General features: G+C 42.1%; 2 protein-coding genes across 4 annotated transcripts in view; one reads left to right on the forward strand and one right to left on the reverse strand.

Moving 5' to 3' along the window:
• The first annotated feature begins 104 nt into the window (after window positions 1–104).
• On the forward strand, window positions 105–16,165 carry CRLF3 (cytokine receptor like factor 3). Its single transcript, XM_087750578.1, has 8 exons — window positions 105–365; window positions 3,062–3,269; window positions 5,124–5,211; window positions 5,677–5,854; window positions 7,321–7,543; window positions 8,227–8,359; window positions 12,539–12,651; window positions 12,979–16,165. Exons 1-8 carry the CDS (start codon window positions 243–245, stop codon window positions 13,230–13,232), a joined length of 1,320 nt encoding a protein of 439 aa, XP_087606704.1. The 5' UTR covers window positions 105–242; the 3' UTR covers window positions 13,233–16,165.
• The window catches only part of SUZ12 (SUZ12 polycomb repressive complex 2 subunit), a 40,901-nt gene continuing 28,146 nt past the window's right edge, over window positions 12,675–25,429 (reverse strand). Inside the window, exons 11-18 of one of the 3 annotated variants that reach the window (XR_015703165.1) lie at window positions 24,212–24,303; window positions 23,618–23,761; window positions 22,681–22,838; window positions 22,052–22,250; window positions 20,854–20,933; window positions 17,934–20,522; window positions 16,850–16,971; window positions 12,679–12,892 (exon numbers count right to left, since the gene is read on the reverse strand). Coding sequence is in view for 1 of the 3 variants with exons in the window: in XM_087750577.1 (XP_087606703.1) it covers window positions 20,177–20,522; window positions 20,854–20,933; window positions 22,052–22,250; window positions 22,681–22,838; window positions 23,618–23,761; window positions 24,212–24,303 (1,019 nt within the window). In the remaining 2 variants the exon portion in view is untranslated. Of the gene's footprint in view, window positions 12,893–16,282; window positions 20,523–20,853; window positions 20,934–22,051; window positions 22,251–22,680; window positions 22,839–23,617; window positions 23,762–24,211; window positions 24,304–25,429 lie in introns of those variants that run through there. The other 2 variants (XR_015703164.1, XM_087750577.1) reach the window with 2 other exon arrangements.

Genomic DNA, 25,429 nt, shown 5'->3' on the forward strand with positions numbered 1-25,429 from the left:
GGGCGGGGCACCGGGCGCGAGAGGGGCTGAGCTCGGCGGGGCCGAGGGGCTTGGGGCTCTCTGGCAGCGCGCGCGCCCTGCCCGCCGCCGCCCCCCCCCCCCCCCCCGCCGCCGCCGCGGGGCCGGCTCCCCGCCGCGCTTCCCGCTCCGCCCCGCGGGGCACGGCGCCCGGATGTGGGGCCCTTCCGGGGGCGAGGCCCGCCGCCGCCGCCCCGCCGGGTGCCTCGCCGCCGCGGCTGCCCATGGAGGCCGAGGCCGACGCGCGGCTCCTCTTGCAGGAGGCTCGGGAGAGCATCGAGGCGGCGCGGAGCTACCGGCGGGAGCTGGAGCAGCGGCTGCGGGGGCTGCACCAGGCGCGGAAGCAGGTGGGGAAGCGGGACGGGACGGGGCTCTCCGGAGGTGCTCAGCGCCCAGCCCGGGGGGAGGGGGGGGGGACGAGCGGCCGGGAGGCGCCCGCCCCGCCGCTCCCACCTCCCCGGGGCTCCGCGGTTCGCCCACACCTCCCGCCCTGCGCCGTGTCGTTCGGCGGTGGCACCGGCTGAGCCCCCCCCAGCGGCTCCAGCCACCAGCGAGCCTCCTCCGGGGCAGCGGCAGCGCTCGGCCCCGCGCTGCTCCGCCGCAGCCCTGCTCCTCGGGGTGAGCCCTGCCTGCAGGCAGCGCGGAGCGGCCTGCTGGAGCCTGGCGGGGGCGTGCGGGGACGGAGCGGGGCTGGCGGCGGGAGTCCCGCCGGCGCCGTGCGCGTTGCCCCGTCGGTGCCGGAGATGGAGGGCCGGGGAGCGGAGATGCGGAAGGTATCGGGAAGGAAGGGGTGCGAGCTGAAGTCTGTTACTGAACTGAGCCTAATTTTCGGGGATGATAGGGAGGTTTCCTAGGCAAGAATAAAGATGTCTAAAGGAACTGCATTTTCTAAAGTAGTCGTGATGCTAAACCTTGTTTTATAGGGAGTGTCATGCCTGTCGTCTTCCCCTCACATCTAAAAGATACCTGCCGAGGCCAGGTACGCTCTAGTGCCGTTGCTATCCTGAACTCTGCTGTCCCCATGCACCAGACTCCGTGGGTCACGTACTCTGCGGGTCATGTATAAGTGTTGCCAGCATTCCAGGTTAGCTGGTTTTTCTGCAGCTGTGCACTGGAGCCAGAGGAGAGTTTTCATTGGGACTGGGAACCCACCCACTCTGCTGAAGATGCATGATAAGATATGCAGATGTGGGTAGGGAGATTGCGGAGAGCCGGTGAAGGACTGGCTTCTCTGCTAAAGCGTCCCCTAAGCGTTTTAGTTTTTGCAGACTAGAACCAATGTCTTACTATCTTTGATTCAACTCTGCAAGGGGTAAATAAAAAAAGACCAAAACTAAACTCAAGAAAATGTTTCTGTGGTGACCTGATAATTTTTCTGAAGCAGATTCCATTAGCATAGAAATCTGCTATAAATCTGCTAGGTTAGCGTCCTGCTACTGAGTGAATGTGGGCGATCACTATGCATTACATTAGTCATCTTCAAAACCGCAAGCTACTTAAGAAAATGAATTGTTCCTGACTGTCTTTAATCCAAACCTTGTCATCTCAGAGTGTTGCCTGATAACTCAAAATGCATTGAGAGGGAGCCAGTTTGCCTTTCTGCAGTGGCTGTGAGTGCTTAGTTAGCTTACCTTTCTTTGCCTCTCTGGGGCCATTTCTTGTGTGCACCATGCTTGTGTGCATGTTTCTGTTTTGTCTCTTTCCATCTTCAAGACCACATGCTATTTTGTCTGCAAAGAATCAGCCGTGCAACAGATATCCAAGAATTCCCCGTGTCCAGAAGTGCTGAATGTCTTAGACTGGGGTTCAGATAGCGGAAGCTTTATTATTTGGGGGCTGGTGGGACGATGTGATAGGAAAAGTGCTGTAGACCACTTATGTTGCATCCTTTTCTTTCGGACCAATGGGATATGACTTTTCAACAAGCTTCATCCCGCTCTGTGTGTTCAGGGACTTGCATTTCCTCTTCTGCGTAGCTGGTAGTATCTGTAATTGTGAGGCTGACTCTTTGAGTTTGTATCTGCCTGTAATGGAGGTAATGGGCTTGGAGAAGTGACTGTTCTGCCTTCCTCCGCCCCACCCCTTCTCGAATCGCAAGACTTCCCTTTTTTCTCAAGCGTTGAAATAACAAGAGAAGGGAAACCGAGCTGTGTGGCAGCTGCAGAGCTTCATGAATATTACTTGAAGAGGAAATTTATTTTACCTAACCAGAGAACTTCCTGTGTTGGTTGTCTGTACTTCTAAAGATCTAGAAATTACGTGTAAGGCCGTGTGCGTGTTGCAGCATTTCCTTGTGTGTGTGACTTAAAAAAGTTGTTCATACGGAGATGTTTACTTCTGGCTCTTGCATCTTTAGCTCAGGGGTGTTCAAATGCATTTTCTTCCCTAAAAGTCAGATTCAGCAAGTTTGCAAGCATTTTAATAAGCACTTGTAGAACTTTCTGTGGTCTAGTTCTTCCAGAATCAAACCAGACTTGCTGTTCACCCTGCCCTGTAACCCTGGAGCACAGACAAATCAAAGGTGGCTATTTGGAAAAAAAAAAAAAAAATTTAAAAGAAAGCAGCTTTATGAGGATTTTAAAAATCCGGTGAAGCGATAGGGCCTGGAAAAGTGCTTCTAGATAGTGTTCTAAAAGCCTGATATCTTTTTGTTTCCAGTGAGGATTACCTGTGTATGACGGCAGAGTGGTTTTTGAACAGGATTACAGCGATTTTGGGGGGTGGTGGGGAGAAGACCTACAGAGCATTCAGACTTTTCTGATAAGAAAAAGTCCTTGATTGACATACATGTAACACAGTTTGTATTTTGCTTAGTTAATGAGCTCTTCCCCTTGTCCAGGCTAGTTTCTTTGCCTCCTTCCCTGCTGTACATGTACTAAAACTGACTACACGAGTTTGTTACCTGCCAGTGGTTCTTTTTTTAAAGCTGACTTCACACGCAGCTTTGCACCCGCAGATGCAGATGAGGTGGTTCAGAAAAATAAAAGATCTGCGTGGCCTTTGCCTTTATCCTGAATCCTTCTTTCCTGTTACCTGAATTTAGATCAGAGAAAGTGCAACATTGACCAGAGATGTACTTGAGCAACATTTTAATGATTTGAAAGGGACCCTAAAGAAGCTGTTGGATGAACGACTGATGTCCCTGCTGCAGGAGGTGGATGCTATAGAACAAGAGAGCATCAAACCCTTGGATGAATGTCAGAAGCTAATAGAGCACGGAGTCAGTACAGCTGATGATCTGCTCCGGGAAGGTAAGGCAGGACCTGATGCTAAGTCTTAGCTTTACCTTCCAGTGTGTGTGTGTCTCAAAGTCTGGAATGGTCCCGTTATGATCTGCATATCTGGCTCATTTTGGACTTCTCTCAAACCAAATGTTAAGAAGAGGTTGAAGTTGGGTAGATGTAATGAAGAGCTGATCAATATTATTTCCTACAGATCCGTATTTTAATATTTCACTCCAGTCCTAGGCTGTGCATACGTCAGTGCAGCCTCTCCGTAAGGGCAGGAAGTATCTGCTTTGGAAATGTCTCACTGCAGAGATGTCCTGCACCCCTCCATGTTAGAAAGAGGATTATGTCAGGCTACTTGGAAATAAAATACATCTTGGGTACCATAATAACAAAATGTCTGTGTTGGGTGAAGAAAGTTATTTGTGTCTTAATGGAGTAGCAGCTGAAGTAAAGAGGTTATCTTTCCTGTTAAGTATGATTATGTTCACTGTTGATGGGGAACGAGGAACGGAATGGCCACTGTATGGGAAAGATTTCTCCAAAAAGTCTGAGGATGAGGCAGACAAAAATAGATACGTGGAATATTATTGTAAGGGCCAGTTTGTACCCTACTGATGCTAAATACCTAGCCAGAAAGGAATGTCACTCTTGACTGTTTTCCCCACACTGGAGAACCTGCTGGGAGCATGTCTGAGCCATGAGTATGTTGGCAGTTTCCTTGCATTGTTCTCGTGTCTCAACTTTAACTTTCTTTCAACATGATCTCAGTTTTGAGACCTAAAGTGCATCGAGCAGTCTCCCACGGGTAGGAAGTCTACCAGCTCCCACTCAGATGTGAGCTTTGCGCTTAAAAACCATGCTGGCTTGGTAGCTCTATGCCTCCTGTTCACAGGAGTAGTGGCAATATTTAAGAATTAATTTGTTGGGTTTTTTTTCTAGCACCACAACCTCTGGGACAGCTGGTAGTCACCTTGGTTTTATTTTAAGTCTCAAGTTACTGAATCACAGGGTGGTGGCAAAGATTGCCTGTGTTTTATACGATTTTCTGTCAGATCTCACGAGAGCCTGACGAGGCTGTGCGCCTCCTGTCCCGTGGGTCACCAGGCCCTCTGTAGCAGTAGAAGCCTTGCTAAGTCATGTCGTCAAAATGAGCAGACGTTGCATCTGAGTCACAAAGGAGTTAAGCCTCCATGGTTATTAAATCTCCTGCTGCCAATTATGACGTATCCTTTTCTTTAGAGATTTGTAATGTTTGTAATCCTCCATTTGGAAAAGGACTGGGCTTGCTTGTATTGTAAATTACCATAAAGTCATCAGATAGGAGAATGGAGCATACGTCTCTGTAAGATGAAGTGTGGGACGCTACTTTATATGGAAAGCTTATGAAAAGATTTCTATTTGTCTCCACACTTTAATGCGTGGATTATTTCCTTCATTATGACAATAGTTACCATTTAGATTGTAGCAAACAGAACAGCAGTTGAAATTATTTTTTGCTTTTAAGCTCCTGCTTTTTTATTTTCTGCTCAGTGAAGATGCTTTGCTTTTTCCTTCCTTTAAAGCAAGTAGAGAAAGTGATTAATAATCCCGATTTCCAGCATCTGACTCCAGTTCTGCTACTGTCTGAGACCTGAGGCAAATTATTACGTCTGTTATGGGTGCGTCTACAGGAAGCTTTGAGAGCTTCAAAAGTTGCTAGATAGGCTTTATATTGTTAACTATATAATTTTATTTTCTAGCTAAGAGTCTAGCAAAAGTGCTGAGAATGCTTCATGTTTAATTGGTTGTTCGTGTCAGAACTGGTTCTTCTTTGAAGCAAAGAGTGCCTTTCTTGGACGTTTTCTCATTAGGAATATTTTTACCATTTGATTCCAGGAGAGAGTGCAGTCCATGGAGATGTGGGACAACAGAATGAGAAACTGTGCAGCTTTACAAAAAAAGCTTTACATATTCAGCTAGATAGGTAAGATACTGACATACTGAGGTGATCTGAGGCAGCGGCACATGTGCTCTTCTTGTACAGGGGATCTTTTCTCCTTTGAAACAAAAGCCCTTCTGCTCCACTGCCTTAAAAGATTCGTTTGAGGTGTTACTGTCCTGTTTGTTTCATAGACTGTCACTGGGGCTGGCAGTCACAGAATGGAGCAGTTTTCAACCTCCATATGTTCTGTAGAAATATAGGCTGTTTATTTGTGAACGATGAAACCGCTCCTTGTGGAACAGCCTGTATTTCAGAGTATTTACTGAGAAACAGACAGTCTGGTTAGGGCTGAAGCACAATGTTTTCTGAGTCTTTTAAGTTTGGAATGCACATGCCAATTTCTGCAGCTGTTCTCTCTTTGCAAATCTGCACAGATTCAAGTGTATGGACAAAGTATGAGTTTGTAGAAGCTGGCCCCTTTCATTACAGCAAACTTTCCTTTCTCAGCTTACCAGAAGTGCCCTCCTTGGTTGACGTGCCTTGTTTATCTGCCCAGTTGGATGACTGCCTTCTTACTATATTGAAAAATCAAATATTCAGACATGGAACTGTGGCATCTCACCCACCTGTACAGCTAGAGGAATTCGTTGAGAAGCCTGGAGGTATTTTAGTCCGATGGTGTAAGGTAGGTAAAATATCCTGGGTGAAAATCATTCAGTTTTGTTGAAAGAAACTGAAAAAAACACTTTCATTCTGGATTCTGTACTGCCTTCAAAGGAATAGCCCACTCCAATGTGTATTTAGAAACTTTAGAAGAGATTTTTATGGTAATGGCCTCATTTAAAGGCAAGGTAATCTAGTAATGTTGTGGTTGGTGCTGGCAGTAACACTTGTATGTTAGACTCTTGCTGTTGGACTCTACCTGCTCCCATCTGCAGGTAGAAAGGGCCGACTCACTAATGCACCTCTGCCTCACAATCTCCTTCCCTGCGCGTGATAAAATCAGGAGGGACAGCTGAAAACACTGCTATCCCTGCTTCCCATGCTTCAACAAGTGCTGGGTACTGGACAAGCAGAAAACACCTCCTTCATGTACTTTTCCCACTAAACAAATGAATAGTAGAGAGTAATCTATCTGTGATGCTGTTGTACAAACAGGACCAAGAAATCCTGGTGTGTGGGTTTCTGAGAGGTGATCTGCACGTAGCCATTTGTGCTGTGGAACGAAGTGGTTCTAACCCTAACCCAAACACTCTCAGTGAGACTGAACTTCATTGCTGGGGTGATGGTTTTGTTCCCATTGAAGATGCTTTAGCAGACCCAGGATGAGGCTGAACCTGTTCTGTCTGTTATGCTTTTACCCCTAAACACGTTTGTGGTGTTAGGGAGATGCAGTGGATAGAAAGAGAAAATGTTTTTATGTTGGCATTAGCTAGCCAAGTAGCCTTTCTCTTTGATACAGAAAAACTGTTTTTGAGTAAATCACTGCTGTGCTCTGATGCAGTTTAGTTGTTGTTGGACAGCTCTACACTCCTTGGCAGCATTAAACAACCTTTTGTTGTTCTAGCAACAGCCAGCCATGGTCAGCTGTCCTTACCTTGTAAAGGATGTGGGCTAAATTATAAAACCATAGGTGCTGTTGTCATGTGTGGTCTGATTTTCTGTGCTATAGAGGAGTTCCCTGAATCTGGTCATGCTTGGGGGATAATAGAGCTTTTGTGGGGAGGGGGTGGGAATCTCTTTTGACTTAGATATGTCAAGGAATTAGAAAACATTCCCTGCAACAGTTTATGAAGGTTAATAGTGAATTTCCCTTGCTGTTAAAAACTGGCACTGAATTTCTGCTGCAAATTTGTCTTCAGCTTTTGGCTGAAGGATCTTGTTATATTTCTGCTAGATTGAAAAGCCTTCTGTTAAATGTTTCTTCTCCTGTAGATACTTTTAAACTGTGAGCAAATCATTCTTATACTTCTTTTTGTATTAGTTGGTTCAGACACTGATTTTATTTTCTATAAGGCATGCTTTCTGCTCTTTAATACCTTGTGACTGAATTGCCTTTCACAGCCTGCAATACTATCCTAATATGTGCCACTTCAGAGGCAAAAGAAAAAAAAGAGGGTGTCCTTATTAATGTAATAAATGTTTCTCTAGGTGGATGATGACTTCATACCACAAGATTACAGACTGCAATATCGTAAGGGTACTGCCAGTCACTTTGAAGATGTGTATGTCGGCTCAGAGACAGAGTTCATAGTGCTGCATATTGATCCTAATGTTGATTACCAGTTCAGAGTCTGTGCCCGAGGAGATGGACGGCAAGAGTGGAGCCCGTGGAGTGTTCCTCAGATCGGCCGTACCACGCTAGTTCCCCACGGTACTGTTCCGTTGCCGTTCATCTTCATCTTAAGCCCGTGTCATCAGTGCAGCACTCCTGAAGGTCTATAGCTGAATGATTATGGAGCTGCTTTTTGTATGATGATGGGGTGTCCTTAGCTGTGATGTATGTGTGTAAGGTATGATGAACTGTCCTTTCATCCTGCAATTTATTCTTTGCCTCGTAGTGTGAGTGATAGTTCGTGAGCCTTTCCAGCCGGCAGCTCACTGCTTAGCCTTGGAAAGCGTCAATGAGCTAGAAGCGAGGCATTGTTTTTCTTTGTCCCTCACCCCTACCTAAGCATTGTTTGATGGCCTACAGTCACGTAACAAGCTCTTACCTGGGAGAGAGAAAAACCTAAATTTTCTCTTCACTTGCAAATTTTTCAGGGCAGTGGGTCATGAAGGTTTTCCTTTGCCTACAGTATGACTTTGCAGGGATCACAGCAAAGAGTGACATTCTGGTGAACCCTGTGAGCTGGGAAATATTTTTTGTAATTACAAATGATTTGAAAAAGAAATCTCTCCATGAGAAGAAGAGAAAACCAGCCCCTGTTCTTAACATAGCTTAAGCTTCATATGAGGTAAACTGAGTGGCCGTTGCGACTGACTTTATTTTGCACAGAGAGTAGCTGGTCTAGTTGAGGTTAATGCTGCTTTTTTTTGGTTTTTTTTCCTTTGAAGAATGGACAACTGGTTTGGAGGGTTACAGCTTGAGCAGTCGAAGAAACATAGCACTTCGAAATGATTCTCAGTCATGCGGTGTGCTCTACTCCAAAGCTCCTACTTATTTCTGTGGGCAAACGTTAACATTCAGGCAAGTACCTTCTGGGTAGCTGTTGTCTGGGGCATCTCCTGTGACCCAAGCTTCCTTCTCTGTTCCGTTACATTTGAATTGAATGTAAACCTGAGCCATGATGCATGTTTGAGTTTTACATCAGCTCAGCCCCAGTCAAGGTAGCGTGTCTGTGTGAAGGCTGGACTTCCTTCTCTTGCCTTCTGCTTCCTGGCTCTTTAGGAAAACACCTGATGTTTCTGTAGGACCTGCATCTAGCTAAAACAGAGACGAGTGAGCTCCTGAGGGATGGTAAAATACAGCTCACACCGAGCAAATCTGTGGAATGTTGAACCTCCTCAAGTTTTGTAGTAGCTGTTAGTGGCTGGTCAGAAGTCAGTGGAGGCTCATCATTGATTCTTTTTAGCCTTGGGTCAGTGGGTTTTTTCCTTCCCAGACTATGCACATACTTTGATGACTTTGGATGTGAAAACATTGTATGTGCTGCTGGGACAGGTAAGGATGGCAGTCTGGCACTGATGTCTTCAACATCTGAGATAATTAGTGGTGATCAGACTGCTGCTTGAAACTGGCATTAGAAACTCTTGAGCGGAGAAGGGATCTTGTGAAATTCAAGCTTTTCATTTGACACCGAATATGATTAAAAACCTTGGCAGCTTTGCTGCCTGTAGTCCTGTCCCTGAGATGATGCTGTTTAATGGGGTATGAGGAATGGCCTTGTGGATATGTCAGTTGTAATGACAGACCTCGGAGACTCTGAAGCTTTATTCCATCTTTCCCTGGTTAAATAAAACTACTTGCTGTACAGTAGGCAACCCCCAAAGGCAATTTAAGGGGATTGTTCATGATATTTTTGTAACTTATTCCATGGTGTTTCATTTCTTCCTTCCTGACAATGAATTATCTGAACTTTAGATGGTTGTAGTATGAGGATGTATTCAGTTGCACTGTCTGAGATGGGATAAAAAGATCTAAAGCTTTCATTTGAACTCTGTTGCTCGATTTAACAGCTCTTGGCTCAGAAATGCCTGTGAAATTAAAGGCAGAACTTTGAGGTTTCCCTTGGTTCTCTTTCAGACCAATGCCTTTTATCTTTTTTTATTGGTAACACGTGAAAATCTTTTGCTTTACATTTTGGTAATGTGGACTCCTCTCCAAGAGGAGATTGTTTCAGGATGGCAAAGCACTGACAAGCGCATGTCCACAAGATCCGTAATGACATGAATCTTAAGATTGAAGACAACCTCAAAAATCAGTCGTGTTCCTCTTCCAAGGTCCAAGAGTAGCTTCTTGTTTGAAAGTGTGTGAGATTTTCCTGAGCAGGGAGATGTGTTACTTGGCGCTTGGCTTTCTCCATCTGTTGAAACAAAAGTGTATTCACAAGGGGATAAGTGGCTCGCAGAGCAAACCAAATAAGCAAGGTTCACGTTGCAGATGTTTGTGAAGCAGCTTTGTATTCTTCTTGTATGTTCGGGATGCAGGCATACCTCATCAGTGAAAAGTGAAGCAGTGATAAACACAATGCTTTGTATCTGCTTTTTAAAGATAGCCTGCTTTAGTTACCCTCTGAGGTGAGGCATTTGGACAAGTTGTAGGAAAACATTGCTTTAAGTCAAGACTCCTCCTGTTTCTTTGCAGCCTTCAGGGAGCCGTCCTTAGGAAAGGGAAGGTTTCTCCCAGCAACCTGCTCTGCAGCTGCTCTAAAGCTTTTGCTTGCAGTGGGGAGCCCCAGTCAGTCCGGCCAGGCGGGTGATTCGGGATCACCCAGCAGACGCCCTGTGAAGATCACGCTGACTTTGTCAGGAACCCACCACATCTCTGCTGACAGCTATTACAAAGGAAGAGCATGTGATCACCCACAGATTTACTTCTCTGTGCTCTGAGACAAATGGAAACTGGTGGTGGTTGAACTGGTTCAGTGTCTGTATGCTGCAGTGACAGAGGCAAGGTTTTGCTCTGCAGCACTGGAAGTGGTGAGAAGGGATTTGAACAGTGTCCCGCTGAGCGTTGCTCCTACCACGTATTCTGTGGGCTTTTTAAAATCTTAAGTCCTGGGGATCATAGAGGCTGGAGAATAACTTTGTTAATGCAATAGGAAAAATCGGCCTAGTAAAGCGAAGCTTAGGAGATCGTGCAGTGATGCTCTGTACTCAGGCTCGTTATTAATTGCTGAAAAATCAAAACCTAGTAAGGAAAGGAATGGTGATCTGTACCAGGTCTTGGTCCTCTTCCCTATGCATGCGAGAGGAGGAAAGCCACTGCAGAATTACAGGTTGGCCGTTGTCTTGGGCCCTCGGGTCGTGCTTCCTCCTTAGGGTGTAAGGAAGGTTTGGCTCTTTCCTGCTTTGCGTTAGCACGCAGCCCAGCCTCCTCGGAGCAAGGGCAGCGCTGTAGGGAGGGTTGCCCCGATGCTGGAAGGCCTGGGTGTGATGAATACAGAAGAGCATGATGAAAAAAGGTGGCCTCAGCCTGGATTCGGTGTGGGTGCCACTGAGAGTGCCGAACCTGAACCGTTCGGCTGGTCCTAGACTGACTCCTGTGTAAACGCCCCGGCTGGGGGTGCACCACCGCTCCGCCCGCAAAGTATTCGCTGTCCTGTTGCTTGATGGTTTTTTCTTCCTACTGCTGCTGTCTAGGTTACCTTGACAGTGCTCTGCAAAAAAGGGTCTAGATAAATGAGCAAGTAAGTGTGGATACAGATGGACATAATAGAATTCCTACTTTTTAATGGGCTTATAATGATGCATTTTTGGTCATTCTTGTGACTGTACAAACACTTATTCCCAACGCAAAACTCAAGAAAGGCCTCCTTAACTGGGGATGGAATGAATTAATGTTACCTAAGCACAAAGGGTTTACCTCTCAATTTTACAGATAAAAGCTGTTGATAAAGCTTCACCAGTAACTCAGGCAGAGTTTGAAGTCTAGAGTAGAGTACCAAAATGAATTTGAAATCTCATGTAAAGTTGTTCTGGGAAAACATTGTGGATTGCTTCCACATTAAAAGCTTCTTGGATATTTAAGTTGGGGTTTGTTTGGGTGTTTTGTTTTTTTTTTTTTTTGCTTTGCTTTACAGTACAAGACTTTTGCTATCTTAATGATGTTCCCAGGGGACCGAGAAACCTAATGGAGTGCAAAAGTAAAACATGGTTCCAATTTTATCGTCCCTGTTTGTCTTGAAAGCGTTAACCCATTGTGTGCCAGTCTACTGCCCAGTTTAATTTCCAGTTCTTAAAAGCTGCTGCTGAAGTTTTTCTGTTGTTTGGCAACAACCAAGTATCAGTGCTGCTCTTTGTCTCAAGCTGTAATGAAAATAACTGCTGTTTTACTTTCCAGAAAACACCATCTGAGTTTCCTGAGTCACTCAGACTCTAAAGTATGATTTAGCACCTTTGAGAGACAGCGGTACAAGAGAAAGGACTCAAATACAGAAGAGCCCTTCAGTGTACGAACGGCAGCCTCGCTCAGCTGCCAGGGCCCAAAGGGAACTGCATCCCAGGGCATTTGCACAACTTGTTTGCTTTTTGTCGGAGATTCTTTCCCAGGACCAAAATCCTAAATGCAACTGAGCAGAAGGCAGACTTGTAAATGCTCCTCTAGGCATTGTTTTTAGTATCCATTTGCACCAAGCTGATTTATTAAAAAAAACAAACGAAACAAAAAAACCCACATGCACCCTCAAACCCAACAACGCACCACCACCAAAACACATCAACCTTCCGCCCCCGCCCCTTTACAGCAGAATATAGCAGGGCTCAGAAAATCCCTGGTTTAGTCATGCTTATTAAAAACTTGCTGAAACTCCAGCTGTCTTGCTGTAATACCTGACACTGGCCGGTAATCTGATATAGATGATTGTAGTTTTGCACATTTTGATTGTTTTCAGGCAACTGGAAATAATTTCAAAAGATTCTAAGCTGTGATAGTGAAGAATTTTATTAAATTGCAATGGAAGTTTGCAGGAAGCAGATTTATTTTTTTGTACAGATTAATAGTTATGAGCATTGGTCAGTGGAGCTGTTGGGAGAGCTGGTAGGACTTCTGGTCATTCAACAGCGACCTCCCCAAAAGGTTGGCTCAATTTGTTGAAAGCCCTGGAGCGCAGCATGGAGGGCTGGTATGGCAGGCTATTGCTGTCTGGATTTCATTCTGTGTGTTGATTGAAAGCTGCAGGGTTTGACTTAACCTTTTGCTTGGTAGAATTGAAACCGTGGGACAGCCAGACAGACGAGACAGCCTAGGAGTGTGTGTGGAGCAGCAGAACGGCTATGATTCTTTGCAGCGGGATAAAGCTGTGTGCATTAGCACAAATGGTGAGTCTTAATCACATCATTGAAGAATGTGATTTATTCCCCCCCCACCCCAACCTCATAGCCCCTGGTTCTTTATATCCCTGGATCACATATGAGCAACTTCATCCACCTTTCATGTACTACACACTGCTTGTGCAGTTAAAATCCTTGGTAAGATCACGGATCTCCTTTTCCTACTTGCAGTAATTGCAACCTGTTTGATGGGACAAAAAGGAACGTGGCAGGGTTGCTTTGTAATTGCCTGCAAAGAAAAATAGGGAGACATAGTATTGCATGTTAGTATGTACAGAAAGTGAGAGACGACGTTTGATATCTTGACTGTTTCAGGGGCGGTATTTGTAAATGGAAAAGAGATGACAAACCAACTGCCTGCTGTTACTTCTGGATCGACTGTGACGTTTGACATGGAAGTTGTGCAATTAGGGCCTTCCAGCAACGAGGGAGGGAACTTCAAGCTTAGAGTAACCATCAGCTCTAACAACAGAGAAGTGGTCTTTGACTGGGTACTTGATCAATGCTGTGTCTCTTTGTATTTTGGATGTTCATTTTCATACCCAGGCTGGAAAGTTTTGGTGTTTTAGAAGCGAGTGAAGGGATTTTTGCTCTTGCTATAAAGTGTAATGTTAAAACCTGGGTTTCCAGCTGTTTGACATCAACCATCTGTTAACAAAAACCTGTCTTTATACTACTTGAACTCCACTATATTGTACTTCCTACTGGATTAATTTCAGAAGGTAATTGTGAACCATTGGATTTGTTATGCTGGAAAAAGTTAGAAACAGGCATTTGCGTAGGCAAATTAATGTAAGCAGTCCAGAAGACGTTTCCCTTTTTTACTCCAGACTTGATTTTTGTCAGTATTTCATTGTACTCTAGTCTCAGGGTACGTGTGTTGTGCGGAATTAACTTTGCTTCATGCTGCTGTTCTGTGAAATAAGCCTGTAAACGTTCAGGGGGGTGGAGGGGTGGTAATGGACCAAAGTTTTATTTATACCACTCAAAAAGAGCAAAGTATTTAGAGCATTGATGTCCTGCTATGCTTCCTTGTACACAATGCTGCCTTAATAGTATGAACGGATAGTGGGTTCTGCACGCAACAGCAACTTCTTCCATGCACGGTACTGTTCATTTCTCCGGAGCAAGGATGTCTGAGCCATAACGCCTGTTTAAATATGTAGCCAGTCTGTTAATGTCTCACTTAAGTGCCTTATTTGCAGGTATTTCTTGAACTGTTTTCTGTGTTGTCACTTGGAATATATTTTCTAGAGTAGTTGCATGGTGATGCTTTCATCAACTTAATGCGGATGCTTGCCTCAAACTAGACCAGTACCTAGAGCGGGACAGTTATCCTTATCTGCTCTGAATGTCTGCCTGAGTTATTACTTACTGGTAGTCTGTGTCAGAGCAAGTCTTAGTGATTTAGTACTTAGGCATGACGTGCAGATGGCAGCCACAATTCCTCACAGGGCCCTTCTAAGACTTAAAGACAACCTTCTTTCTATTGTCCAACAACAGAGACAAGGGAAGTGCTGTTCTGATGTGCAGGATTCCTGGAAATCCCAGATAGCTACCTGGGAACACCTTGCATTCACATGCAATACCGCAGGTTTATGGCTCAAGTGCTGGGGACAGACTAGGCCACCCAAGCAAGCTGGGACTGCTGCTGGAGATCCACCTTGGGAGATAATGGAGGTGGGCTTTGGGTATGGGCTTAAGGCAGACCCCCTGGCCCAGATTTAACCTGTGGCAGTCAAAGCGGAGCAGATGGTGGTAATTTAGCTCTCCCAAGAAATTATTGTGAATTAATTGACCTTGAATTCAGAACATAAAGTTACCACTATTTCCCCTAAGGAGCAACTAAGATTTAGAATGAGCTCATCAGAGAGCGCCCATTCCTGGTCAAAAGATTGCAATACTACTGGATTTAAAGAATATTTTCAAGTAATGCTCACGGAGGGTCTTAAAAGGGACCTTCTTACCTCAAGTTCAATTAAAATTAACTATATTTTAGTATGCTAGAAGAGCAGTATTTTTATAAAACCTAGACAATCATTCTGCCCTTTTTCCTTCAGTGTCAACATGCTACATTAGCCCTCTATGCTAGCATAAAAAGCTTAATTTACATTGGATTAATATCCCCCGTACTCACATTGTAAGTACAAAAAGATCAGTCACCTGCCTGCATTTTTTTCCCCAAGCATCTGTAGCAGGGGTACATGAATTTCAGAGGAGGAGAATGGCAGTTGATATTTATACCATTTACAAGGAGGGGAAAAAAAAAAAGTATATTCAGATGGATGCAAAGACCTTGCACGTGGTAGAGTTAGGTTGGAAATTACTGCAAGACGTGAAGTGAGGAAGACTGGACACCTGCAGGTAAGATAATCCAGTGTTAGCAACAAAAAGCCTGCAGGATTCTGTTTTTCAAGCTTAACTATTTCACTGTTAGGGAGGAAAAGAATACTAGCTTATCCTGTACTTTCAGTGTTCCTTTGAATTATCCTGTGAAGAGTATTTTCAATACTTTTTAAATATGGTTCTTTTCCTGTAGCCAAGATGGTTCAGTAAAAGCTGAGACAGCATCAGTCCTGGTGAGAGGGTCAGGCTGGCGCTCCAGCTAACAGCTGACTTCAGTCTTGCTCCCCTCAGTAGTGCTGGTAATTTTACTTCCACGCTTCAGGTGTCAGGTACTAGCTGTAACTTAGTACTTTTACCATATGGAAACTAAAATTGTGAATATCTACACTTCTGAGGTACCAATAGGTCAAGTACCCTTTCATCTGCTTTTGGAGGGGCTAGTCAGACTATCGATTTTGCAGGATATTTACTTGCATATTAGAAAACAAACCTTAAGCCTTGAGTTCAGGTACTTCCACAGATGGCAATGCCGTGTCAGTTTGTTCAGGAGATGCATACAAAGCAGCTGAAGATGACTGCGAAGGGCTGCAGGAGGCCCCTACTGCTCCCCTTGAGAGCTCAGGATGGCAACAGAAGTAGTTTTTTCTGACTTCAGTCTTCAGCTGTATGTTGAACAAGGGCAGCTTGCCAGTGTTGGGTTGGTTTTTTGGTGGTGTTTTGTTGTGGGTTTTTTGTTTGTTTGTTTGTTTGTTTGTTAACTTAGCCTAAGCCTAGCTGTCCAAATTGCAAATTAGGTACTGTTCAGCCACCTCTTAGAGCTGCACCTTTTAAACCTGGGAGGGGTGAAGAGTCTCAGGGCAAGAGACCCGAGTAATAAAGTAACAAAGCATGCAAAGAACCAGAAGAGGCTTGAATTTAAAAGGCTGAAGTTCTGTTCTCGCACAGTGGAGTTCAGCTCGATGGAGGACTTGACGCTTCCTTTACAATTTTTCACCCTTAGCTATTGGAGCCTTGCAAGCAAGAGAGTGTTAACTGCTTATGAAATCCAATCCTGAAAGTTGTTTTCTTAAGCTAGTACATTCACTTACCTCAACTAAGACTTACGTGTCAAGTGACGTTTGAATTTTTTTAAATAAAGTTTTATCCCTCAACTGTGTATGGTCTAGTAAATTATTTATTGGGGCATAAAGCTCAGCATCACTGCATTCTAACAAGAAGATAAAAATGTATTCTGTGGCACTGCAGCCATCTCTAACAGCTTCTCCCTTTTTTTTATTCTCATCTTCTGTCCCTCAGAAGTCCCAATCAATTTTTCTTCAGTTTCTCACACTTGGGCACTTACTTTTATTTCCTGTTGAAGTTCAGATCTTAACTGGTATCTCTTGCAGAATTTTCCTTCTTTTTTTAAAAATTAGTTACAGCACCTGTAAACAGCTTTCCTCAATATTCCATCACAGCTAATTTGTCTCTATTTTACTGTTACCAGCTCCTTACAGTTACATTAAGTGGTGCAGCTCTTACACACAGTAGTTTTTGGCCACCATCACTGAGCAAGAAGATTTAATCCCTTTCAAATGAAGTCTATGTTGAACTAACGCCCAGCTTTACTTTATTCCCTTAGTTCTGCTTTACCTGCAGCCTGTTCCATTTCCTTGGTCTCTTTTAAAGGAAAAAACTTGTGAAACCAGTAAATAAGGTAGCTTTCTCTCATAAATACACCATTCGTATGAAGAACCTTCTTCGGGGCAAGAGGCCGAGTACGTCTCCTGAAGAGTGCCTCTTCAGTCTCAAATCAAGCAACTTAAGAACAGCAGATACCAGTCACAGAAGGCAGACTTACCTGCTTCATTCAAAGCTCGTTTTCTCAGTCGTGAAACCACGCAGTATCAGATCTATAACCAGGATCTGGTCCAACAGGAACGCTTTCATTCAAGCGCTGGTTGATGACGGCACCAAACTGTTCTGTGAATTAAGAAATACTTAACTTTGAACAATATTGTCAAAATTGTCCTCACAGAATGGCTCCTGCATTTTCAAAGGTAAAATCGAATTGCTGGTTTGGGGTGAGCTGTATGATTTGGGGGTTTTGTTTTGGTGGTTAGTGAAGTAATCACAACAGTTCCCATCATTTGCAACTGCATCACTCCAGGCAGTGAATCTTTACCCCGCCCCCCCAAAATTCAAGCACTACATTCAAGACACAAAGCAACGTACACTTAAGGTTAACAACTTAAATGCATCTAACAATTTTGACTATAGTATTTAATGCACTGAATTAAATATTCACGTCATATGATAGGTTCCAACTTGGGGTTCACCAAATACAAAACATCATAAAAATCTGCCATAAACATACTGAAGGCTAGATTAGAAGAACCTTGACACTTTTAGAGACAAAAGCATACCAGACAACTGCAATCTGAAGTCAGGTTTACAGAATCTAGCTGTCATATCCTGTACGTCAGTATCCGAATTATTTTTCACATGGAAAAAGGTTTTCAGTGTCTGCTATTCAGCAGTCACCATTCGGCCAAGCAGTGCAATTCCTTACTCATTTTGTTCTGTAGTACCTGGAGTATCCATCCTCTACAGTTCCAGAGAAGCACTATTTTAAACTGATAGCCATTTAAACTTTGCTCCAAATAAACTAAGTATCTTGTAAAATCTGTTTGAAACATTAAGCACTTGCATGTAAAAAAACCTCACAAGTCTTGTTTTTATAACTGACACATCACAAGTGCTATGTTTCATTTTCAGTTATATAAATTACAGTTCTAAACAGTAATACACAGCTTACAGATATATCTCAAGTATTCCGTTCTACCCCCTAGAAAGAATGGAAGTTTTTATAGTCTAGCTAAAAACCTGGTAATTTATGGAGACACCTTAAATAAAACAAAAAGACTGGACAGAAACTTAGCTACCTTTGTAACAGTCTGGCAAAGGAAGAACACGTATCCGAATTCTACATCACGTGCAGAAGAGAAAGGTTGTACAAGGTACCGCTTGCGGCCTTCTGCATGCAGACAAAATCACCGGACAACCATCGTGGCAGATTTTGTATTACTGAACTTTATGTACAAAAGCTGATTTCAAATAAAACATTTTAATGTAAAAACAATGGTTCATTTAAACAACTGATTTTGTTTTGTTTTTTGCTTTTGGTTGGGGTTTTGTTTTGTTTTTACATCTACTGTACCATTCAAATTCTTTTTAACCGGCTTACATGTTATCTCCAAAATCTATTAAAGGTACAAATAGAAAAGGCATCTTTATAAATAGAAAACAAAGGGATTTTTTCAGCTTTTATTATAAATTGACATGACATACAAAGTTTACTGGACAGAAGTAATTTCATTACTATTTTTGGGGGGATCACCAACTTTTTGTGCAAACAATGCTAGCCTTCTTTTAAGCATTAAGAGCATAACTGCTTAAGAAATGACATAAGCAATAATTCTAGAACTACATCTCCCCTAAAATAATCTATTTTTTTACATATGTGCACAGCTTTAGCAAATTAAAGCCAGAGAGAAATGCTTGATGTACTATCCAGAGGCATAATTAGAGTTTGCTAAAACTCAGAGAGCTGGCAAATTCAAGAAGTTTGTAATGAAAGCTGCAGTTTCCCTCTTTCCTATTTTGTACACAAAATCAGTGACTAAGAACTTAATACTGGATGACAAATCACATCCACACCATTAGTTAAATAGTCTCACAGTTAAACACATCTTAAGGACCATCAAAATCAGTATTTACATTTTATAAATTTCTGAAGACACCATTAGAAAGCTTATATACCCCTTAAACAAATAGGGAACTGCATCTCATGGTGATGGAATGAAATAAAAAATTAAAAATACCTGTATTTACAGCAGCATTGTTCCTTTATAAATAAAGAATATGAAAAATGCAATATTTTAAGGATAATAAAAAATTGAGGTGATGTCACTCAACCACAGTGCTTGCTGGAATAAACCCTTCGGTGCTGATACTGTACCAGTAGTGAAACCACTTTCCATTGGAAAAAATCTGTAAACGTATGCATAAAATGTGTTAACAGCAGTGCAAAACTGCTCAAATATAGTTTAGTCAGCATCTTAGTATCTGTATTGAATACAATACATCACAGAATACTTGCATAAGAAGTGCAACACATTTTCTGGTCCAATTTTACAGTGCATTTTTCCCTCAAGAGTGGCATCTCGAAAGCCAAAGCTAAACCTATGGCCTGGACTTGCAGTCTGTACTCAGGCAAAACAGCAGGCATGAACTTCAAAAGAAGTTAATCGACGTAATGCCTACATACTGACTATAGACTCTCGGCTTTAGCATGGCACACTATGATGCAGAACCCCAGTAAAAAGGGTTTACATCAAATAGTTTGTGTAGCTGTGTAAATGTGTAATAAAAATATAAAGGAGCTAATGTTCAAGTTTAAAATGGTACACTGGGTGATCAATACATCAGAATTATCCACGAAAACCAAACTGCTGGTAACCTCAAAAAGCCAAGGTGGTACTTGACTGTGTCTGTAACATGAAAAGCCAAGATCTTTCCAAACAGGCACAAGACAAAGGAAGTGCTAAGTTTGCCAACTTTGATAATTTTTGTGTAAAAAAAATTAATTTGTAATTTATGATCAATTGATAAATGATTTCAAATACAAGGATCAAGGTTAAACTTTAAATAGTGAGACGTTATTTTCACAAAAAGCTAACTGGAGAATTTCTAAATAAGAAAAGCAGAAACTGTATCCCAATCCCCTTTCCCCAATGTTTCACAACTTCATGGTAGGAAAAACAGCCAGATACAGATGCAAAAATCTTATTATAAAACGGTTTTACATATACTTAAATTATGTAAATTCCATAAAGTTCTTAAAGACACTAATTACTAAAATTACAAAAAGATTTTCATATTGCTCTTCATGCTCAAACTCTTAGAATATTGTCATTACATCACCAAAACCGATATACATGTAGTACTTGCATAATTAACTGAATAGAAACCCTGTTAAAACAATATCCTTGTTGAAATCATTTATTTCCATCCAGCAGTGCCTGTTTGGAATCTCTGTATTTTTGTGTGTAATTCTTTATAGAGCTCATGCACCCTAGAATGTCACTTCAATGCTTGTCCGTTGAATGGCATTTGACTTTTGACTTCAGAGCTTTTGTTTCTTGCTCTGTTTTGTGACACCTGAGATGCTATCCATTTCTGAAATTCTTTCTCTCATATTATTTTCACTATATCCATTTGTTGTCCCACTTTGTTCCTCAGAAGATTCCTCATCCGTTGGGGAGGCTGATTCTCCTTTCTCTAACTTCTGCTGCATCTCTCGGAGCCTGGCAACAGCTTTGTCTATTGACATTATACTGATGAGGTTAAAGTCATGCATGCTGACCAGATGTAGCATAAAGTTTCGACACAAGTTCTTCTTAATTATTTTTTGTCCGTAATTTTCAACAAACAGCATACAGGCATGATTCATTTGATTGTCAGCAATAAACCTGTCAAATTAGAAAGCCATCATTACGGAGGTAGAGCATTTTCAAAAACAAAAATATACCCTACAACATGGTTTATTAATGTAACTGCATATTACCTAGTCTCAACATCTGCCATGTTTTTTCTTTTCAAAGCCTTAGGGCTACTGAGCACAAGAATATTTTTTAAAAACTTCAACAGTCAAAAGCTTGTTACCAAATTATCCTTTAATCATCCTTCCCTAAACAACTGAGGTAACTGAATTTTAAGTGCTTAGTGAATTGCAATGCAAAATGGTCAATCAAATCTATACCATGATTTATTTGTATCAAAACTAAGTTTATAGTAACATACCCGTGCTTCATAACATGAAGATTCCATAATTTCATCACTTCTTTCTCTCCTTCGTTAACATCAGAAAATTCTTCAATTTGCTGGAGAGATAAAGGATTGGGAGAAAGGACAGGAGAACAAACACAGACACACATCAGAACTGCATGCCTGCTGACAAATAGTGAAAGCACACCTAAAATTCAACTTATGCCACCTATACATCTGTCCTGGTTTCAGCTAGCATAGAGTTCATTTTCTTCTTAGTAACTGGTATAGTGCTGTATTTTGGATTTAGGATGAGAATAATGTTGATAACACACTGATGTTTTGGTTCTTGCTGAGCAGAGTTTACACTAGGCAAGGACTTTTCAGCTTCCCAAGCTCTGCCCGGTGCACAAGAGGCTGGGAGGGGGCACAGCCAGGACAGCTGACCCCAACTGGCCAAAGGGCTACTCCGTACCGTATGGAGTCATGCTCAGCATATAAAGCTGGGGAAGAAGGAAGGGGGGGACGTTCGGAGTGACAGCGTTTGTCTTCCCAAGTAACCGTTACATGTGATGGAGCCCTGCTTTCCTGGAGGTGGCTGAGCACCTGCCTGCTGATGGGAAGGAGGGAATTAATTCCTTGTTTTGCTTCACTTGTGCATGCGGCTTTTGCCTTCCCTATTGAACTGTCTTTATCTCAACCCATGAGTTTTCCCACTTTTACCCTCCCGATTCTCTCTCCCATCCCACTGGGACGTGGGGAGTGAGCGAGCGGCTGGTTGGGGCTTAGTCGCTGGCTGGGGTTAAACCACAACATCACAGAAATAACTACTGCTGAAAATTCAGGCACTGCGGTCAAAAAGGTCAGAAAAAAGTCATATCATGTGGAGACCTGTGATGATAAATTACTTCCGTATTATGTACACATACCACTGTGTACTCCTTGTGATACCAAGCATCTCCTCTTTGAAGGAGAAAACCAGTCACAAACAATGAAAAATTGTTCAGACCCATGTGGACTCAGCTAGCTTTGCAACTAAAGACATAATTGAAAATACAAACTTTGATTCCATGAATTTCTATCATTAGTGTCTCAGCATCACAAAATTTTCTACTTAGTCTTAAAGTAAATGCATTGTTTTCACAATGCCTTGTTTATTCCCTACAACAACTGCAGACCATCTTTTAAAAACCACAATCCATTTAAAATAATTTTGTATAAATGGAATAATTACAGTAATAGTTTTCTCCCGTAGCCATTCAGGGTCCTTTTCATCCTCACTGTCTACTTCCATTTCTTGTGGACGGAGAGGTAAACATGTGTCACTGTGGAAATATAGCCGATTGTGCCCGCTGCTGTATGTTCGCTGCTGTTCTACTTCTCCATCTTCAGATTCAAGAAATTCTGACATACTTGCTTTCGTACGCTTTGGCCTAGCAGAAGGAAAAAAAAAGTAACTGCTTTCAACAAATACAAATTATTCTTTTAAGGTCTAGCTTGCAAAAATGCTGGGGGCAGAGGGGGGAGAATCACCAGCAGTGAAATAAAACTTATTAAAAACCCAACACCCTGTTCCAACCCACACTCCACCTTTTGGGGAAGAAAAGTTTTAGGATAAGGCAGCTAAAAAAAGCTACATCATTATGAATAGATACCTCAACTGGAAAGATGTAGAAAAATCACAGGTGAAGTTATCATCCTTCAATAACATGGTATTTAGTCATAAACAGCTGCACTTTAATGATAGTGAAATCTAACACTGTTTATGTGCACCTGCAGATTTACAAATCCCCAGGTTTCACAAATTCGGTCCGTATGCTATATCACACAAATACAGATAGACATTGTTTTCCATCTCCCTACCTGCAAACCAGTATGTGTGTGATAGGAGTTCTTTTGACCGGTCCATTGCGACTGAAGGCAAATCCAGGTTGACGATGGATATCCTGGGGATTTCCTGCATAGGAGCCATCATAGCACTCATTGATAGATACATCTATCCTAGCACCTTTTGGATGATACTGAAACAGATAATTGCAAATACACTTAGCAAACAATAATGACAATACATCAGGAGGTTTAAACAAGTAACCTTTTCAATTGTGAATACCTTAAATATCACCCTGTCAATAACCTGACATAGCTCTAGTTTCCTTTTGCAACACCCAAATAATTTTTAACCTCTAGAAACAAATTATAAAGCTTCCTTGTTCTGTACCATTTTACTGTTTCATATAAAACCACTCAGAATAGAACTAACTGTAAAATTAAGGAAAATATCAGCAAAAGATTGCTAACAAGCACCCTAGAAATTACAACATTTCTAACCAGCTAAGGAGTAAAGTTTTGGAATCATAATCCGAGCAGGGTAGTGGGTAGAGGAAACTACATTATCTTCAAATAACTAGGACAGAGCTTCTCATTAAGGTCAGATTGGTAGGAACAGGTCCTTATCAGCATAAGTAAATATAATACTGTCTTCAAATGTTTACTGCTTTCCTAAAGCTTCAAGAGACTTCCAACCAAATGTAGATTGCATTGCTTTCTACATCACATAAAAAGAATACGTTAATGCAAAAGCAGCAGCTAAAAAAAAAAAAAAAAAAAAAGGAAAATCAAACCCACATTTTTTTTTCCCATGTAACATGCAAACATTCACCTAACATTCAAAGGAAGCTGCACTTAACCTGTAGATATAGTCCTACAACTTAACAGGCTAGCAACAGAATCACTGCATATGTAGCGCCAGTGACAGACTGTACAGTGTTTCATAATGCTAAACGACGAAAAGACTACTTACAACATAATTAAAGATAAATCTGCTGTGGCAAAGTTTAAGATGTTTGAGTAAACTATACAGTTTCCGACAGTTCAGTGTGCACCATGGGCAATGCAAGTCATCTCGGGCTTCAGTCTGCTGTCTCGTGTTGTTGTTATAAAGGAACTGATGCAAACAAAGGAATAGGTAGTATTAGCACCACATGCGTTTCATTCATTAACCTCCCAACCCCCAGAACAAAGTTGGACATCATTTCAGGGAACCTCTACAGTAAGTTCTTGGGAACACAACATCAGCTCAGTGTACCGAAACACTGCTATTTCAAGCATTTTTTTCCCCGATAGGGAGACCACCTGTCCCCCTCCAGATGTCTAACAAGAGATGTCCTTTGTATTTTGGAACATCAGACATGCCCTCAGGAAGATTAGTTTTCTAAAATACTTCCTGTAAGAAGAAATATGTGGAATGGCTCTTAATACGTGAATATGAGACCCCTTAAGGCATCTACTAAAAAGGCAAATGGAAATTTCCACCCAACTCAGAAGAGAACTGAACATTTTAATTCCAGGCAATATTTACAATCTGTTTTTTCCCTCTAATGCTTGTTTTCAATACCTGGTAAAATATTCGCAACTTTTGTCGAGGTTCATTTAAAACATCTCTTTCTTTTCTTGTTTGAAGGTCTGTCGGCAAGGATTCTTTCACAGCTGAAAAAAACAAGTATAGACATACATTTCCTTGGTGAAGAGGAAAAAAAAAAGACATTGTTTCTTACCCAAGTATGGAAGTTCTGAGAAGGGCACACTGCTGCTGAAGGAAATGGGCTACTCTAGTGTGCTTTGATATAAGTAGCTCATATCAGCAACAAGTAAGTCTTGATGCTCAGCTTCCTTCACAAATCTACAGGCAAAGCCACCACTTTTAAGCACGAGATTTATCTCCAGTTTTGGAGAATCCTTCAGAGAATTTAAAAACTGTCAGGTAAAAAGCAACATTTTTCTTACTCCATTTAAGCAAACAGAATTCTTTAGGTATAGCTAAAAGCAGGTGTGGCTGGGAAATAAAAAAGAAACACTGCTTTCAGATGGCTGCATTGGAAATACATTGCTTAAATTCAATTTCAGAAGTTTCCCAAATCACACAACAGACAAAACAGTATGAAATGCAAGTAACACACAAAATATTTAACTGAAACTCTAGCCCTTAACTTTTATCCCTCACTTACTGTTCGTGTGTAATGACACCGCTCAGTTGCCTCTGAGCCGATTCCATACATTTTAATCTCAGTAAGGTTATTTGATTCCATACAATTAACAAGAAACCCCACATATCTAAGCTGGTTTATAAATCTACGCTCAGGAGAAACCAAATAATGACACCTACTTGCTTCTGAATGGTGAAAAAGATGGCAAAACAAGTCCCAGCTCTACTGACATAATGAGATCTTTTAGAAGGTGCACTTACTTCATATTTAATATTCTGGAGAACAAGGGAAATTTCATCCTCTTTCTGTATGAAAAAGGGAGGAGGCCTGACACTTCAGCCTGCACCACATCAGAGAAATTAGAATTCCATGGCTCAGTTACTTTGAGCACTTTGTAATTACAGCAAAGCTTAAGCTGCCACATTTAGAAAGTCTTTGATGTCTTTATTCTACTGGTCTGCCCTGGGAAACACGCCAAAGTAAAATGACAACACCAAATTCATATACCCTTGGGAAAGATGCACTGGATCTTTTTATTTTACTATCAGAACCTCTACCTGACAGAAGTTTCCTACTATTTTCACTCTCCTCCTTTCTTGGTATTCAGAGACCAAAAACAGCACAACCAT

Source organism: Nipponia nippon, unplaced genomic scaffold, assembly GCF_047370975.1.
Source record: "Nipponia nippon isolate SJK-2023a ecotype South Korea unplaced genomic scaffold, ASM4737097v1 scaffold_14, whole genome shotgun sequence".
In the NCBI taxonomy this organism is placed as follows: Eukaryota; Metazoa; Chordata; class Aves; order Pelecaniformes; family Threskiornithidae; genus Nipponia; species Nipponia nippon.

Bases quoted from the DNA above. Each gene is read 5' to 3' on its own strand.
- CRLF3 (XM_087750578.1), top strand. From the start codon at position 243: ATGGAGGCCGAGGCCGACGCGCGGCTCCTCTTGCAGGAGGCTCGGGAG. The intron at 3,270-5,123 runs GTAAGGCAGGAC...ATTTGATTCCAG, and splicing joins TGATGATCTGCTCCGGGAAG to GAGAGAGTGCAGTCCATGGA. The intron at 8,360-12,538 runs GCAAGTACCTTC...TTTGCTTGGTAG, and splicing joins GGGCAAACGTTAACATTCAG to AATTGAAACCGTGGGACAGC.